Source organism: Spermophilus citellus (assembly GCF_964194105.1).
Source record: "Spermophilus citellus genome assembly, chromosome: 1".
NCBI lineage: Eukaryota > Metazoa > Chordata > Mammalia > Rodentia > Sciuridae > Spermophilus > Spermophilus citellus.
The window spans coordinates 242,964,607-242,980,049 of NC_138182.1; the positions used below are offsets into that span (position 1 = coordinate 242,964,607).

At 33.2% G+C, this 15,443-nt stretch overlaps 1 protein-coding gene across 2 annotated transcripts in view; it reads right to left on the minus strand.

The window, feature by feature from the left end:
* GPBP1 (GC-rich promoter binding protein 1) overlaps positions 1-15,443 on the minus strand; it is a 65,804-nt gene that overhangs the window by 13,487 nt on the left and 36,874 nt on the right. The window contains exons 6-10 of one of the 2 annotated variants that reach the window (XM_081273281.1): positions 11,750-11,816; positions 10,633-10,692; positions 3,223-3,407; positions 1,965-2,105; positions 410-577 (exon numbers count right to left, since the gene is read on the minus strand). In XM_081273281.1, coding sequence (XP_081129407.1) covers positions 410-577; positions 1,965-2,105; positions 3,223-3,407; positions 10,633-10,692; positions 11,750-11,816 — 621 coding nt within the window. The remainder of the gene's footprint in view (positions 1-409; positions 578-1,964; positions 2,106-3,222; positions 3,408-10,632; positions 10,693-11,749; positions 11,817-15,443) is intronic. The other variant, XM_081273282.1, reaches the window with a different exon arrangement.

Below are 15,443 nucleotides of genomic sequence, written 5' to 3' on the forward strand. Positions count from 1 at the left end.
ATAGATCCTGGGTCAGTTCCCATTTAGAATACATAAAAGTATACTTACAATCACTAAATTTAGAAGACAGTCTCATATGAATGGAAAACGAAGATGAAAAAATACTCAACTCTCTGGCCCTGAGTATTCACATCCATTCAACAAAAGCAAAACCAAAAGAATGAGGGTGAGAGCAGAGAAGAAGAAAAAAAAAACCTAAGTAGGAATTAAAAATTTTTTTTATAGAAAATGAAAACTATAACATGAGAAAAACCTACTTTAGAAAGGAAGCCATTACTTATGCAAATAGTTGGCTAGGCCTTTATTTTCTAAGGTGAAATCTATTAGAATTTATTCCAAGTTTCTAAATATTTGCTCATGTATTTTAACAACATGTCAATATAAAATCATGCATTGCAAATTTAATTACCTTCTCTGAGCCAGCATGGCTTTCATCTTCATGTTCTTCTTCTACTCTGTCCCTTTTCAATGCTTTCAAAAATTCACTCTTCTTATCAGTGCGCATTCGTGTCAGTTTGGTTAGACGAGGCTGCTGATTAAGTTTGTCAACAGGTGAAGAGGAATTTGAACGATTACACTAAGAGAAAATTCAGAAACACTGATGAATATGTGACCAGAGAACTGATGCCAATATAAATTCACAATTATCACAGCTTCCTGTTCTACGACTATTCAGAATGCAAAACTGATTTAAGGTCTCTTTTAACATCTAGTTTTCTCCGTCTTTCCCATTCAATGAGTTAACAAAAGATTTTCTTACCCAGAGACAATGAAGGCCTGGATACTCAGAACTATGAGAGTACATAAGAGATTTAAATATTAATTTATAAATGTATCCTGGAATAGTTTAAATATTTTATAATGCACAGAAGAGTAGTTCTTCAAGATACATTCCAGAATTCTAGATTTGATTAACAGCTTCAAAGGGACCTATTTAATGATTACACACAAACACATACATATGCACGCACACAAACAGAGTATATTCGGTTAGATTTCAACAGAGAAAACTTCTGCAGGAGAGAGTGTCAAAATGGATGTTAACTTGAGTCCTTTTGTTTTCAGTTCTTTGGTGTTTTCATAATGGAATACAATAGAAGTATTATGATGTTCCAATATGGCATGCAAAGCAATTTCATGTATAACAATATAGTCAAGTGACCTTCAACTCTTCAGGTAACTCCTGGTCTAAGAATTTCAAAATCCTAATCAAATAGGTGGGTAAGGGGATATTTGAGCTACCGGTTATTCAATTTCGTTGCAAGAAAAATTAACACCTTTCCCTCTTCCTCTCTCCCTGCCTCAGTGTTAACACTAATAAAATGTTCATCGTTCTAAAACAATATTATAACACAAATTCTCATTATTAGCCCTATAAGAATAACTATCACAAACATCAAATCAAATTACAATTTTCACTATTTTCCTTAAAAAAGTTCTTTCTAGCTAATGGGTATTCGGAGGCTTCATTATATTATTTTCTTTACTGCTGAGGATGTTTGGAATTTTTCATTTAACTTTTTTTTCCTTTTTGACACCAGGATTAAACTCAGGGGCACTTAAGCACTGAGCCACATCTCCAGCCCGTGTTTTTATTCAGAGATAGGGTCTCACTGAGTTGCTTAGGGCCTCACACTTTGCCAAAGCTGGCTTTGAAGTCAAGATCCTCCTGCCTCAGCCTCCCAATCCACTGGGATAACAAGCATACACCATAATGACCAGTGGATTTAACATTATATTCCTACTTTTTCAGAATACAAACAAGTTAGCAAAAAGAGGACATCAGCTATCAAATTATAGCGACTGAGCAGCTGGGCATGATGGCAAATGCCTGTAGTCCCAAGAGGCTGAGACAGAAGGATGACCTTAGCCCAGGAGTTTCAGACCAGCCCTTGGCAACACAAGGAAAATCCATCTCAATAACAACAAAATTTACATTCCTCAATGATTTTTAATGACATTACCTCTTTCACTGAATTTGGTGATGGACTAAAATTCTTGGCAGTTGATTTAAAAGCATTAAAGTTGCCAACACCATATGAAGATTCATGAGGGAAAGAAGTCCCAACCTTATTTTCTTTAGTTTGGCTTTTCCACTGTGTAGGCTAAAGAAAAACACACAAACATTAATGGTTATCAAAAACAGGAAACGTACATGTATGAAGACATGAACTGGGTGTCAACCTACTTGGATATGAAAAATTGTGGTATATATGTGTAATAAGAATTGTAATGCAAAAAAAAAAAAAACCAAAGTACATGTATAAAGACATGAATTGGCGTGAACATACTTTATATACAAAAATATGAAAAATTATGCTCTATATGTGTAAAAAGAATTGTAATGCATTCCGCTGTGGTGTATTTAAAAAAATAAAATCAATTTTAAAAATTGCTTAAAAAAAAAACAGTAACAGACTATAGAGAAAATAAACACAATAAAGATAACTACATTTGGCTTTAAAAAAATTTTTAATATTACTCCATCATCCCTACATGGTTTTCTATTCCTTTTTCTATAAATAAATTCAAAATTTGATAGAGATATAAACATCTATTATCCAAAGTACATGTATGAAAACTCAAATTGGGTGTTAACATACTTATTTATATATAAATAGAGATATGGAAATTTGTGGTATATATGTGTAATAAGAATTGTAATGCAAAAGAAAAAACAAAGTATATGTATAAAAGCCTGAATTGGCATGAACATGCTGTATATACAAAGATATGAAAAACTGTATTCTATATGTGTAATAAGAATTGTAATGCATTCCGCTGTTGTGTATTTTTTTTTTAAAAATCAAATCAATATGAGGGGCGGGGGAGAGACACATCTAATTAATTCACTATTTTTTCAAAGTTTTATAAATCCAAAGGCAGGGGATTTTTCAACTCATGACGATTTCAAAAACGTAAAACTGAAAAACCAAGTAAACATATACATATACACATAAACTTACATATATACAATATATACATTTTAAGCAAATATATCACAAGTACCACAAGGACAACAAAACTCATAGGAATACAGAGAGAGAATTAAAATTTGTAGTATGCAATGGCCAATTCATTCCACCTAGACGTCTGCTAGCACCCCATGAACAACCCACATCATAATATCATGCTTCTAATATTTCCCCCCAAAATTAAACAACTCAAAAAAAAAAAAAAAACAACACTCAAAATTTGCATGTGTAGCAATTTAGAACTTACTTTTGTAGGTGGAGCAGCAGGTTTAGGGACTAAGCCTTTATAAACACTCGGACCAGTTCCATTCTTAACTGGCTGTGACTGAAGATTTCCTACTACAGGGAATCCAGATAGCTGTAAGTCTTTTGTATTACCTTTCTTAATGACCAGCATCCTTGGAGCTCTAGATTTAGGATTCGGAGGATATTCTGTATAAATAAAGCACAAATAAGAGTTACACACAGTCTCAACTTTTAGATTAAAACAAATCCACCTAAGAATATTATATTTCAAAGCTTGATTACATTTTAAAAACAATACTAACAGCAGATGCTTCATGGGTAAAAGTTATTAAGCTAAATAAGTACAACTATATATCAGTATAAGAAATAAGCTAGAACATAATCTCACAGAATATAGCAAGAACTGAGCAATGTCAATACAGATGAATTTAGTTACACATAAATGAAAAGCCAAGATGAAATTCTAACATTTTATTAACTTATTAAAAATGCAAATTTCATCCTAATGACTCTTAACTTGTAGAATATAAAATACATTTGTATTTTCCCCTTATCCATTTTAAAAAGAACAAAATTTTCAATTCCTTTTTCATTCATTTCACTTATAAAATTATCAATAAGCAAGGAACAACACTCCCTCTATTTCTTTTGGGGGTTTCTTTTTTTTTCTTTCCTAGGTACCAGGGATTGAACTCATGAGAACTTGCTCACTGAGCCATATCCCCAGTCCTACTTTGTACTTTATTTAGAGACAGGGTCTCACTGAGTTGCTTATTAGCACCTCGCTTTTGCTGAGGCTGACTCTGAACTCGCAATCCTCCTGTCTCAGCCTCCCAAATTGCTGGGATTACAGGCGTAAGCCATCGCGCCCCAGCCAACACTCCCTCTCCTTCTAAATACTGAGTTAAATTATTTAAAATAATAAAAAGATCCTATTTTCCATAATAGTAATACATTCAAATACTACTAACCATCCAAATACATGCAAGATATCATATGAGTTCAAGAGAAACCAACAACTATGTTTTCTGAAGATACTAAAAGGAATAACTGCTAACTGGAGGCTCTTTTCAAGACTTCACTTGTTTAAAAGTATGAAACACTATTCCTAGAGTTTAATCAATTTGTATGTGTAGTCAAACATGTGTTACATATCTACATGTTCACATTTATTGTATGTGAAGTATGTCTTTCTTTCCTCAAAAAATTCTGAAAGCACCAGTTCCATAGTTGAAAAATTCAGAAGAATCAACTTAAGAAATCTCAGAAAATCTAAATCTAAAAAATAGCTCCACATACTAAAGATATCCTATGAACCAGTGAGCTAGGTAGACATCTGTGGTACTCCCCTGCCCTAAAACTACACCAAACTTCCTACTGGATCACCTCACCATAACTATATAATACCTGGAGGAAATCTCAAGTTCATGTGAAGTTTCAAGCTCTCTAAAAAATAAAGCTGGTATGGTACTTTGCCTATTGCCATTCTGAAGAGAATAAACTGAGAAAAGATTCATTTTTCCAAAAATTAGCACCTGCTGATCTGCTAGGGCAATCAGTCCGAATTCTTTGTTACCTAAAAATGCCCAATTAAAGAGCTTTAAAAAAAAAAAAAGTTCAAGCACACAATGACTCAGAAAAGTATTACTATCAATGTACATAGCTTTTCTGAAGATATTATACAATGAAGTAAATGAAAAAATAACAAAGGCATCATAACAGAACAATGAACACTAAAACATACTAAATAATACAAATTTTCCAATGATCACTTATAGTAAATAGATGATGACCGCATGGATAGAGTATTTTTAAAAGGTTCTTGGCTGGGCACAGTGGCACACAACTACCATTTGGAAAATCAAGGCAAGGGGATCACAAGTTTGAGGCCCACCTGAACAACTTAGCAAGACCCTGACTCAAAATTTAAAACAATAAATGAAGGGAAGTGGAGGGGTGTTGGGGGGGGGGGTGTCAGTGGTAAATCAACCCTGGGTTCAGGCCCAAGTACACCAAATACCACCAAATTAATTTCAAGAAACTTTTTAATTAACAATATGGAAAAAATCTTAGCTTATAACTTAAAATCTAGACAAAATCCAAGAATCTGAACAATTGCTTAGAAAACAAGAAAAAGTAATATGTTTGCAAGGCCTCATTTCAGAGGAATCCAGATGTTGTAACACGGGGCTATTCTTTTTGTATGCCAAAATTATCTAAGTTTAAACATGACTGATGAAGATTTCTAGTTCAATGTGGCAAAGTACACAAATATATCTTTCTTCCCTTACAATGGGGAAGGAAGTCAAAACAGTATAAATAGGACTGGGATCATCATCAAGGGAATGATCTCAGCACACATTTCTGAAGGGACATATAAAGGGAAAACTTCAGCTTTAGAATCTGCATCAAAAAAATTAACAGATCAGAAGCAATCCATTCTCCCCTGCAGAATCTCAAAAGATTGAGATTTGGACATGCCAAATATGGTTGGGAGCAGAAAAGAAACTTTCCAGATAAATAAAATCAAATAATGCGCCCAAGAGAAGATCCTATTCCAAGGAATGTGTTTTACACAGAAAGAAAAGGATCCCATGTGGAAGGTTAAAGATACAAGAAACAAAAAATATCATATATATGCAATCAATGATTAAAACCAGGGAGACAGAAGAAATGGAAGGTAAATAAGCAAGCAAATATAATCTTCAAGCCTCAAATCATTTCTGACTAGCAATTTCACCTTTCCTAAAATTGGATTCCTTGGAGCAAGAAATATTCTTACTGTTTCTTCATTGAGGTCCTCAGTGCAAGAATGATGGAATGCCCTATAAAGAAGAAAGGTGAAGCCTAAGAAATTACTCACAGAAGAGTAGGTGGCAAAGTAAGAGATGAAGAGAGGTACCTGAAGGAAGACAGTGATTGAGAGGTAAGAGAAGCAGAGACAAAACTGTTGGGCTTAATTATTAAGCATTCATATAAAAACATCATGGCTCAGGTTAATATGCTTTTTGGAAATGATTTATCCAAATTTCAATACTAGCTCCAACCTTACTAGCTGTACAATTTTGCATGTTACTTTATCTTTCAACTATAAATTGAACATTTTTACAAGAGTTAGAGTTACTGCAAAATGTTTAACATTTAAATAATGACAAAAAACAAAGAAGCCGTATACTTTCTTCAATATAGTTACAATTCAAAGTGTCTTTCCCCAAGAATTTTAGGTTAACAAAGAGAGTAAAGAAGAATGAGAAAAAGAGAGACTTGATAAAAATCAATCCATGTTGTAAATTAATTATTCTGAATAACCTAACACCTCATTTAAGATGAAGAAAGTGTTTTGCTTTTAATGTATTTTTCTTTTTTAGTTGTAGTTGAACACAATACCTTTATTTTATTTATTTATTGTTATGTGGTGCTGAGGATCAAACCCAGGGTTATCACACATGCTAGGCAATCGCTGTACTGCTGAGCCACAAAGCCAGCCCTAAGAAGAAATTGTTCTTAGAGGTAGTAACTGCCTAAAGGGATGAAAGAAATTTTCAATTTGCATCACTTTATCTATTGTATGTTTTATTATTTTCTATCTATTCACAGGTTATCTCCACAGACTGCCTTGGAACAAACTTTTGAGGTGTTGAAGCTTTTTATTTATATTAATACTGGGTATTGAACCTAAGGACTCTCTACCACTGAGCTACATACAGAGCCCTTTGTTTAAATTTTATTTTGAGAGGAGATCTAGTAAGTGCTCAAGGCCAGCCTTGAACTTGGTTTCTCCTGCCTCATCTCCCAAGCAGTTAAAATTATAGATGTGTGCCATTCAAACCCAGCAGGATTTAAGCTTTTAGATTCAAATATTATCCAATGTCTGTTTTCTCAATTGGCAAACATAATGAAGAGAACTCAAAGTGCTTAATCCTTTATTACTGAAAAGATATTAACACCTTTAAAAGAATTAGAAAATAAATGACCTTAGTGATTTCCTTCCATAAACTGCATGTTTATTATCTCAATCTCTTGTAAGCAGATATTCAGATAATTTTTTTAAGTTAAAAAAATTGAAAATAAATGTGTCTTGGATTTTCAATCATTTTCCTCTAGCCTCAAAAATAACTGTACTCTGACAATAAATGACTTTAAGTATCATTTTGTATTGTATGCTCTCCCCATACCTATGAATAGAAGCATTATTTTTATTCCTTAAATAGGACATCAATAGAAGAAGAAGAGCAATCCCATTATTGAGAAAACAAATTAGAATACTGCTACATATAATAAAACATATTATTATCTGGTCACAGATAATTCAAAGCTTACTTCTCAAACTTCTTTCTTTATACTATCTGCACAGCTACCTACTATATACACTAAGTTTCTGATTCAATCACTACATTAAGAACTTCCTTCTTTGGCTAATAATCCGGAAATTTCATTTTTGCCTCTTAATAATCCCAAGTAGAATCTCCCTCCAATTGCTGGACTTGAGCAAAATAATTAGCTGACATTTACTAAGCACCTGTGGCCTGAAAAGTTTTTTAAGTAGACAATTTAAAACTGCTTTTTCTCATTATTGTAATCATCCTCATCTCACAGAAATTAAATTATATGTCCAAATCCAAATAACCAATAAGTAAAAGATCTAATATTAGGGCTTTCCCTACCTGATTCCAAACCCCTGTCCTTAGCAACTACATTACTGGTGAAAATGCAAACTAAGATAACACCATGCCAGATATTTAACAATGTTTACCATTCTCAACCAAAATTACTATAATGAATGGTCTGGATAAGAGGCTTCTAAGCGTGCACTACCAAGTGAAGTCAGGGTCACTACACTTTGAAGACAGTTACTCTCTAAACCCAAAAGGCAAATTTAATCTGTAAACAAATGCACATAAGCAGTGAAGGGTAATAATATTTGGATTAATTTTTCAAACCAATTTGAAGGAAACTTGGTCATAATACAATCTCCGCCTATCAGATTCAGGGGATCTATACCAAGCAATTGAACTCCTAATGTGAATAAAAATTTTAGTATAGAAAAATTATCTACTTAACAATTTTTATTAGCAGATGGGAGGGCAGTACTGGGGCTTGAACCCACAGGCACTATATCACAGAGCTGCATTCCCAGTCATTTTCATTTTGTTTTATTTTGAGAAAGGTTTTCACTCTGGCCTCAAACTTGCAATCCGCCTACTACAGCATCCAAAGTAGCTGGGACTATAAGCACATGCTAAAATACCTGGTCATAAGATTATTTTAAAAGGTATCTTAAAATCTTGATGCTTTGTCAATTTTGCTAGGATTTTTTTTTAATTAATGAATCTGTTTTGGTTCATAGTATTATGAAAGTTTTAATCAAAGGAATTTCACTAATTGTTGTCAATAGCAACCAATACAGTAATTTTTTTCTTTAAATGAGGTTCAACAGTATTCATAAATAACAGCCTTAAAGAAATATACCATGAAAATGTAAACATGATAAACAAGTGACATTTCTGACTCTGATCAAATGAAATGAACGTGAATTAAGTTGTCTACTTGCACCTTTTTTTTTCCCTTCTCAACCTTTGAACATGTGTTATATTACCCTTTTTCTTCTTCCAATGTTATAATTTTAACTGTTTTCATATGAGAAAGACATTAAGGAAAATGGGATCATTTCAATATATAAACAAAATGACCAGTCAGCACAATACCAAAGATTACTACCTTTCTTTAGCTCTATTTATCACACTTCCTAAAAACAATCTCACTGTTTTTCATCACTATCCACCTTTTTTAATGCAACTACCTCACTCTACATGAATAATTCTGGCTAGCATTATTGGAATTTAGATAAAAACAAACAATCCAGATAATATGTTTTGATTTAGAAAGCTAAACAAAAATAAATAATAACAAGGAACCTTTATACTTGAAGTAGTATATCAAATAAAAGCAACATTCAGGAAAATTCATCAAATTATCAAGGGACACACATATGAACAGAAGCAAACTATTTTTATTACTAAATTAATTACTAGTGACTGAAATTTTTCATTATTATCTTAAGCAATAAATATTAAGACAGCTCTGCCAAAGATATGTTGCTGAATACTGGATCACTCTGACATAAAAATAGGGAATAGGGCTTATGAAAATTTACAAGTCAAGAGCTACCAATTGAATCTCAAATTGCATACATATAACTAAACACTCATCACTCTTTCTCACTCACCAAATAATTTAACACAATTATTTTTAAATTCTCAGGGAAACACTAAAGAATGTTGAGTTCCTGTTTTAATCTTTTTTTAATAGCTTAGTATTTCAAAACTATTTAAAGGCATAATCATAAGGCTATGTGAATATTTTGGTCTAGATATATACACAATCATAGTCTATATCATGACATCCTCAAACTTCAGCCCTCAAGCAGGTTGTTTTAATCTTAACTTATTAAAAACATGGAGATAGATTATTAAGAATCATTATTCTTATGTACCAAACAGCTGTGGTCCTGGTTAAGACAAAACACTATGGAAGTCACAAGTATAAACTGCATGAAGGCATTTTCAATAACCAACTGAGTTCTAAATACAACTAAAATTAATGTGAACTTTATTTTAATGCCTTACTTTCCCTCAAGGTGTTTTATTTTAAATTGTGACACTATGTTCAGGATCTACCAATTTTTGCTATATAAAGTCACAGTTTCAAGAATAAATCATTTTTTCTTTTTATACAGATTACATTTTCATTAGTAAATTTTTACTTACCTGGAAGGAGGTAGCACTAGAAAAGTTCTATTGAAGTCTTTCCTAAAATTCTCTCGTCTTCCTCGGGAACATAGCTATTCTAAATGTTGCAATGAGGAAAACAATACTTGGGAACCCAGGGGGAAAGTGAGAGAGGAATAGTGAAGTGCCATACAATGAAAGTTTCATTGTATTCTTATGGGAAGTACTGGGAATTTAACAATTAACCATGCCATAATTAACCGGTTTTCTTTTTTTCTTTTTATAAACGAAGACACATTTCTTAGTTTACCTAAACACAGAGTACACCTTCCATTTAAACATCTCTTCAACTAACACTCAAAAATTCTTAGATCAACACTGAAACGGTAGAACCAAAAAATCTTTATATTAATACATTTTAGTCTCATTATTTTCAAAAGATGTCTTTGCCTTTAAATCATTTCTAAAATTAAACCAACCAAGGATCAGTACCAATAGTATCGACAGGTAGTTTTATATGACAAATGTTCACTGAAATTCTTGACTTTTTAAATTTACTTTCAGTCTAATAAAATCCAAATTATTCCTAATTTCTTAGAAATTCTATTTAACACCTTCCAGGTGGTTCTATATTCTTATGCAATCATCTGTTCCCAGAAAAACTGAATAATAAGGAAACATACCTAAGAGAGGAGCTTGGGAGATTTTTTTGGTTGGGTATGTGTGTGTCTGGGCGTGTAGGCCTGGGGAGAGTGGTAGAAATACTAATTTGCAATACAGAAAAAACAATGCCATTCACATGGTTCTAACAAAAGTGTCTGACCACCCCCACCCCCCACCCTCAAAAAGCCCCAAAGAGGGAGATAAAAGAAAACAAAATAATTCCCCAGAGTTTCACCCCATAAATACAATTAAGAACAGCACAGGAAGTGGCAAAGTTTAAAATAATGCCTTTATTATTAGGAGGAGTATGCTATCATAAGCCACAATCCTTTTGTTTTATTAAGTTATTAATATTCAATAGAAAAAATACAAAGAACATGTGCACAAGTTTCAAAGTGGATACAACACTTTGGATTTGTTTCAAATGACTAAATTTACTTTTCAGATGTCAAATCTGATTTTTAAAAAAATTATTATAAAATATTCCATTATTTTAAACTTCACTTGAATTTTTTAAAAGCTGTCTAATTTGTACTATGAGTGCAGTTTACTCTTCTGTAAGATGCTATCAAATAACTCAGCAGTTTTAAAGACAGGGGAAATATTACCAGAAACTCTCATTAAACTTTGAAAATTCAAAAAGGCAAATAATTTCAAAGAGTCTAGTTCCATAGACAAATTTATAGAATTATTTTTAACACTATGTCTAATCCATTTCCATAGGTAAAGATTAATTTCATGACAAACTATAATCAATCACAAGTACTTATCTTTCCAGTTAACTAGGTTTTCAACTATGATAAACTAAAAATTTAAACTTTTGTTGTTGTTGTTGTTTATAATTATTACACTGTGCTCAAAATTACATCAATTCAACAATTATTTCCAAAACCTCAATCAAACTGAGTATACTTACTGGTGCTAATGTGCAAATCAACTATTTCAAATCAAACTTTCCTTCTACCTCAAATTTCCTCTTTAAAAGTGTTACCTTTATGTAGCTTAGCATATCAAAAACAGGTATTTAAAAGAAAGTATTATTCTAACTTTTTTACTTAAAAAAATGAAAGAAAAGAAAGGGAAACCTAAAAGTATCAACATTTTGTACCCCTCAAAGATAGATCAAAAGGCACTTACCCCATACACCTGCAGCTAATGATTTATTCTGATTTGGTTCTCTCTCGTATTCAGGATTTAAAGATGGCTAGAAGAAAATTGAAATTAAAAAAAAATCTTTTAAAGTAATCAAACATTTCCCATTTATAAACAGATTTCCTCATGAAAAACAATTTTATATTAACTCTTTAACTATTAATAATGACCAATTACTGGTAAACCCTACTTTGAAATTGATGTTAACCATTAAAATCTTTGTCTATATTCACTGTTACTTAAAGGGGAAAAGTAGCATTATCCTTATCCATGGCTATGAGAGGAAGAAAATTGGGGAGAGAGAAGATGTTGGGAGTGTGGCTTGGTGGTAGTAGAGTGTTTGCCTAGCATGGATGAAGGCCCTAAGTTTGAAGCCCAAACACCTCTAAATCACTCACATACCACCACAACCTATAGTCCAGGAATTCAACACAGCAGCAAACAATACAACGTAGTCATTGCAATCTCAGATTTAATCTCTACTCAACATAAAACTGAGGTCACATAAGAAAAAAATTAAGACTACTTCCCAATTCTATTGGCATTTTATCACTGGATTGCTTTAGTGAATACAGTCATTCTCAAAAGGTGCAGATTTTTATTTCAACAAGTGGTGCTTTAGATCATTAACAAGAAAAGAGATGAGCACTGTATGGGCACTCCAAAGCTAATCTGTTTATTCATTTCATACAGTTGGACTAAACCCGTGGGCACTTTACCCCGAGTTCCATCCCAGCTCTTTTTCTATTGTGAGGCAGGATTTCCCTAAATTGCTTAGAGCCTCGTTACATTGCTGAGGCTAGGCCTTGAACTTGCAATTCTCTTGCCTCAGATTTCGGAGCCACTAGAATTATAGGTGTGAAGCACTATGTCCAGCTCTGATGCTCATCTGGTTAGATAACTATAATCTTAAAACTTCCAGTATTGTATTCTTCATATTACCTAGCAACACAGCCTCTCTCGATAAAAGAAAATACTCAATACATATCAAATAAAATAACCCAAATATAAACATTTTAATCACCCACCAAAGTAAAATAATTATTAGCACTGAACTGACATTACTGTAAAGCCTCAATAGTATATGTGCATATCAGTATGATTCATTCCTTCATAGATATAAACTAAACACAGTTAATACTTTATTGGTGGATGGATGTGTGTATGTCTTAGTTATACTATTAAATATATAATTAGAAATTAGACTGCCTACATTACAAGTCTAGGATTATAATAACTGATAACCACCACCTTAGGGGTGGAGGTGGGGGATAACAACAACAACTATTCTATTAAATGTTTGTTATGTGCTGTTCACTATTTTTGATTCACCTGACCACTCATTTAACCCTCACAACACTAACAGAAAGCATTACTTCCCAGTTTGGCTATAAAAATTCAACTTTATGGTGATTATCAAGTGGAAAAAATATACTCAAATGGAAAGGCAGATAGATTCTATATTAAAGTAATCTTTTATTCTTCTTTTCTCTTATCACTCCTCTGCCCTAGATCCAACCTACCTTGGATCTTTCCTTGCTTAAAGTCTAAACTACTTCCCATTTTTTAGTTGTTGATGGATTTATTTATTTATTTATACGCAGTGCTGAGAATCAAACCCAGAGCCTCACACATGCTAAGCAAGTGCCCTACCACTGACCCACAACCGAGCCCAGGACAGCCCCATTTTTTAAACACTATTTTTAACTAGTCTTCCTTCTACCACTAAAATACACTCAAGATCTAACAACTGAAATAGTTTTTGTACAAACCTAAAATCCTTTGCACTATCTTATTTCTTTATTCCTTCCAGTCTTTATTTATTAATCATGGGGAGCAGGGGTGATGCTGGAATTTAAACCCAGAGCTAAGCACACTTCTATCAATGAGCTACCACCCTCAACCTTCTCCCACTTAACAAAGCTTATTCTTTTCCCTATCAAGTTCCAGATTAAATGCCAATTTCCTGGAAAAGACTTTCTCAAATTCCCAAAGAGCCCACCTACTTATTTCCTGTCAAAATTCTCTCCAAAATATAAATTACTTTCTCTTTTTATGTTCTAAATGCTACCACTAGAATAGAAACTCAGAGCAGGAACTGCTTGTCTTATTCACATATATATTCTATGTACCAAGAACAGCAACTGTCTCACACAGTCACTCAAAATATATAATGAATAAGAATTAACAGCAAATATATAAAAAAGGTAAAAGTGCAAACTGTCTCTACCTACAGTGGATAAGATTTAAATTATCAGGAATGAATCATAAGAATAACAAGCAGAAGTGCTCACTACATCATTTTTACTGTAACTTGAGCAACACACCGTTTAGATGAGCCACACTGTTAGATTTAAGAATAGGAAAAAAATATGAAAACTCTGTTTTTGTTAACTTACTTATTACTAGTAGAGTCAACATTCTTAATTGCACCTGGCCTAGAAAAACAATTTGTCTTCCAACCCTTCTTAAAAAAAAAAAAAAAGAGGGGGGTGGTTGGGGATGTGGCTCGGTGGTAAAACACTTGCCTAGCATGTGTGAGGCACTGGGTTCAAACCTCCGCACCACATAAATAAATAAAATAAAGGTATTGTGTCCATCTACAACTGAAAAATGTATTTAAAAAAAAACCAACTAACTTTGAATTGGGAAGAAAATAGGTGCAAAATATGAAAGCACTATCCTTGGATTAGTTTAAGAGTTGTATTTAAATAATCAAGTGTTATTTAAAAGGCAAATTCTAGGCCTGGAAATGTAGTTCAATGGTAGATTGCTTGCCTAGTAAAGGCAAGGTCCTAAGTCTGATCTCCAGCACTGCAAAAAAAAATTTTTTAGATATTTGTTAAAAATAAATAGATAAACTGGGTGTGATGGCTCTTGCCTGTAATCCAATGATTCAGGAGGATCAGGAAAGCGCATTGCAAATTTGAAGCTAGCCTCAGCAATTTGGGGAGGCCCTGGACAACTTTGTGAGACCCTGTCTCAAAAAATAAAAAGGGCTCAAGGTGTGGCTCAGTGGTTAAGCAAGCGGCCCTGGGTTCAATGCTCAGTAGCAAAAACAAAAAAGATAAAAATAAAAAAATAAAGTCAACAATCTAAATAAATGTATTGCAGAGCCAGTCATGGTAGTTCATTTTTTTTTTTTTGGGGGGGGGGCTGGGGATTGAACTCAGGGGCGCTCAACCACTGATACACATCTCCAGCCCTATTTTATTTAGAGACAGGGTCTCACTGAGTAGCTTAGCACCCCACTTTTTGGTTGAGGCTGGCTTTGAACTTTCGATCCTGCCTTGGCCATTTCAGCTGCTCAGAATACAGGAGTGTGCCACAGCACCTGGCTTTTGGTAGCTCTTGGTAGCCCCAGCGACCGAAGAGGCTGAAGCAGAAGGATTACTTGAGCCCACTTGTTGGAGACAAGCAGAACTAGTTCTCAGTCAATAAATAAAAAGTACTGATCACATTCTGTTTCCAAAAGATTGATAGCTTCTTAAACATAATTTTACATTATGGTTATTAAAATTAAACATAATTTTACATTATACTAGCAAAGAAGCCAGCTACTATTCTAAGGGAAACTGTTCAACTTTCTATAAGGAATAAAAGTTGACATGAATATACTAAATGTTTTCAAAACCACACTGAAGGAGAGGGCAAGAATTGGTTGGGAACAGAGGGGAAT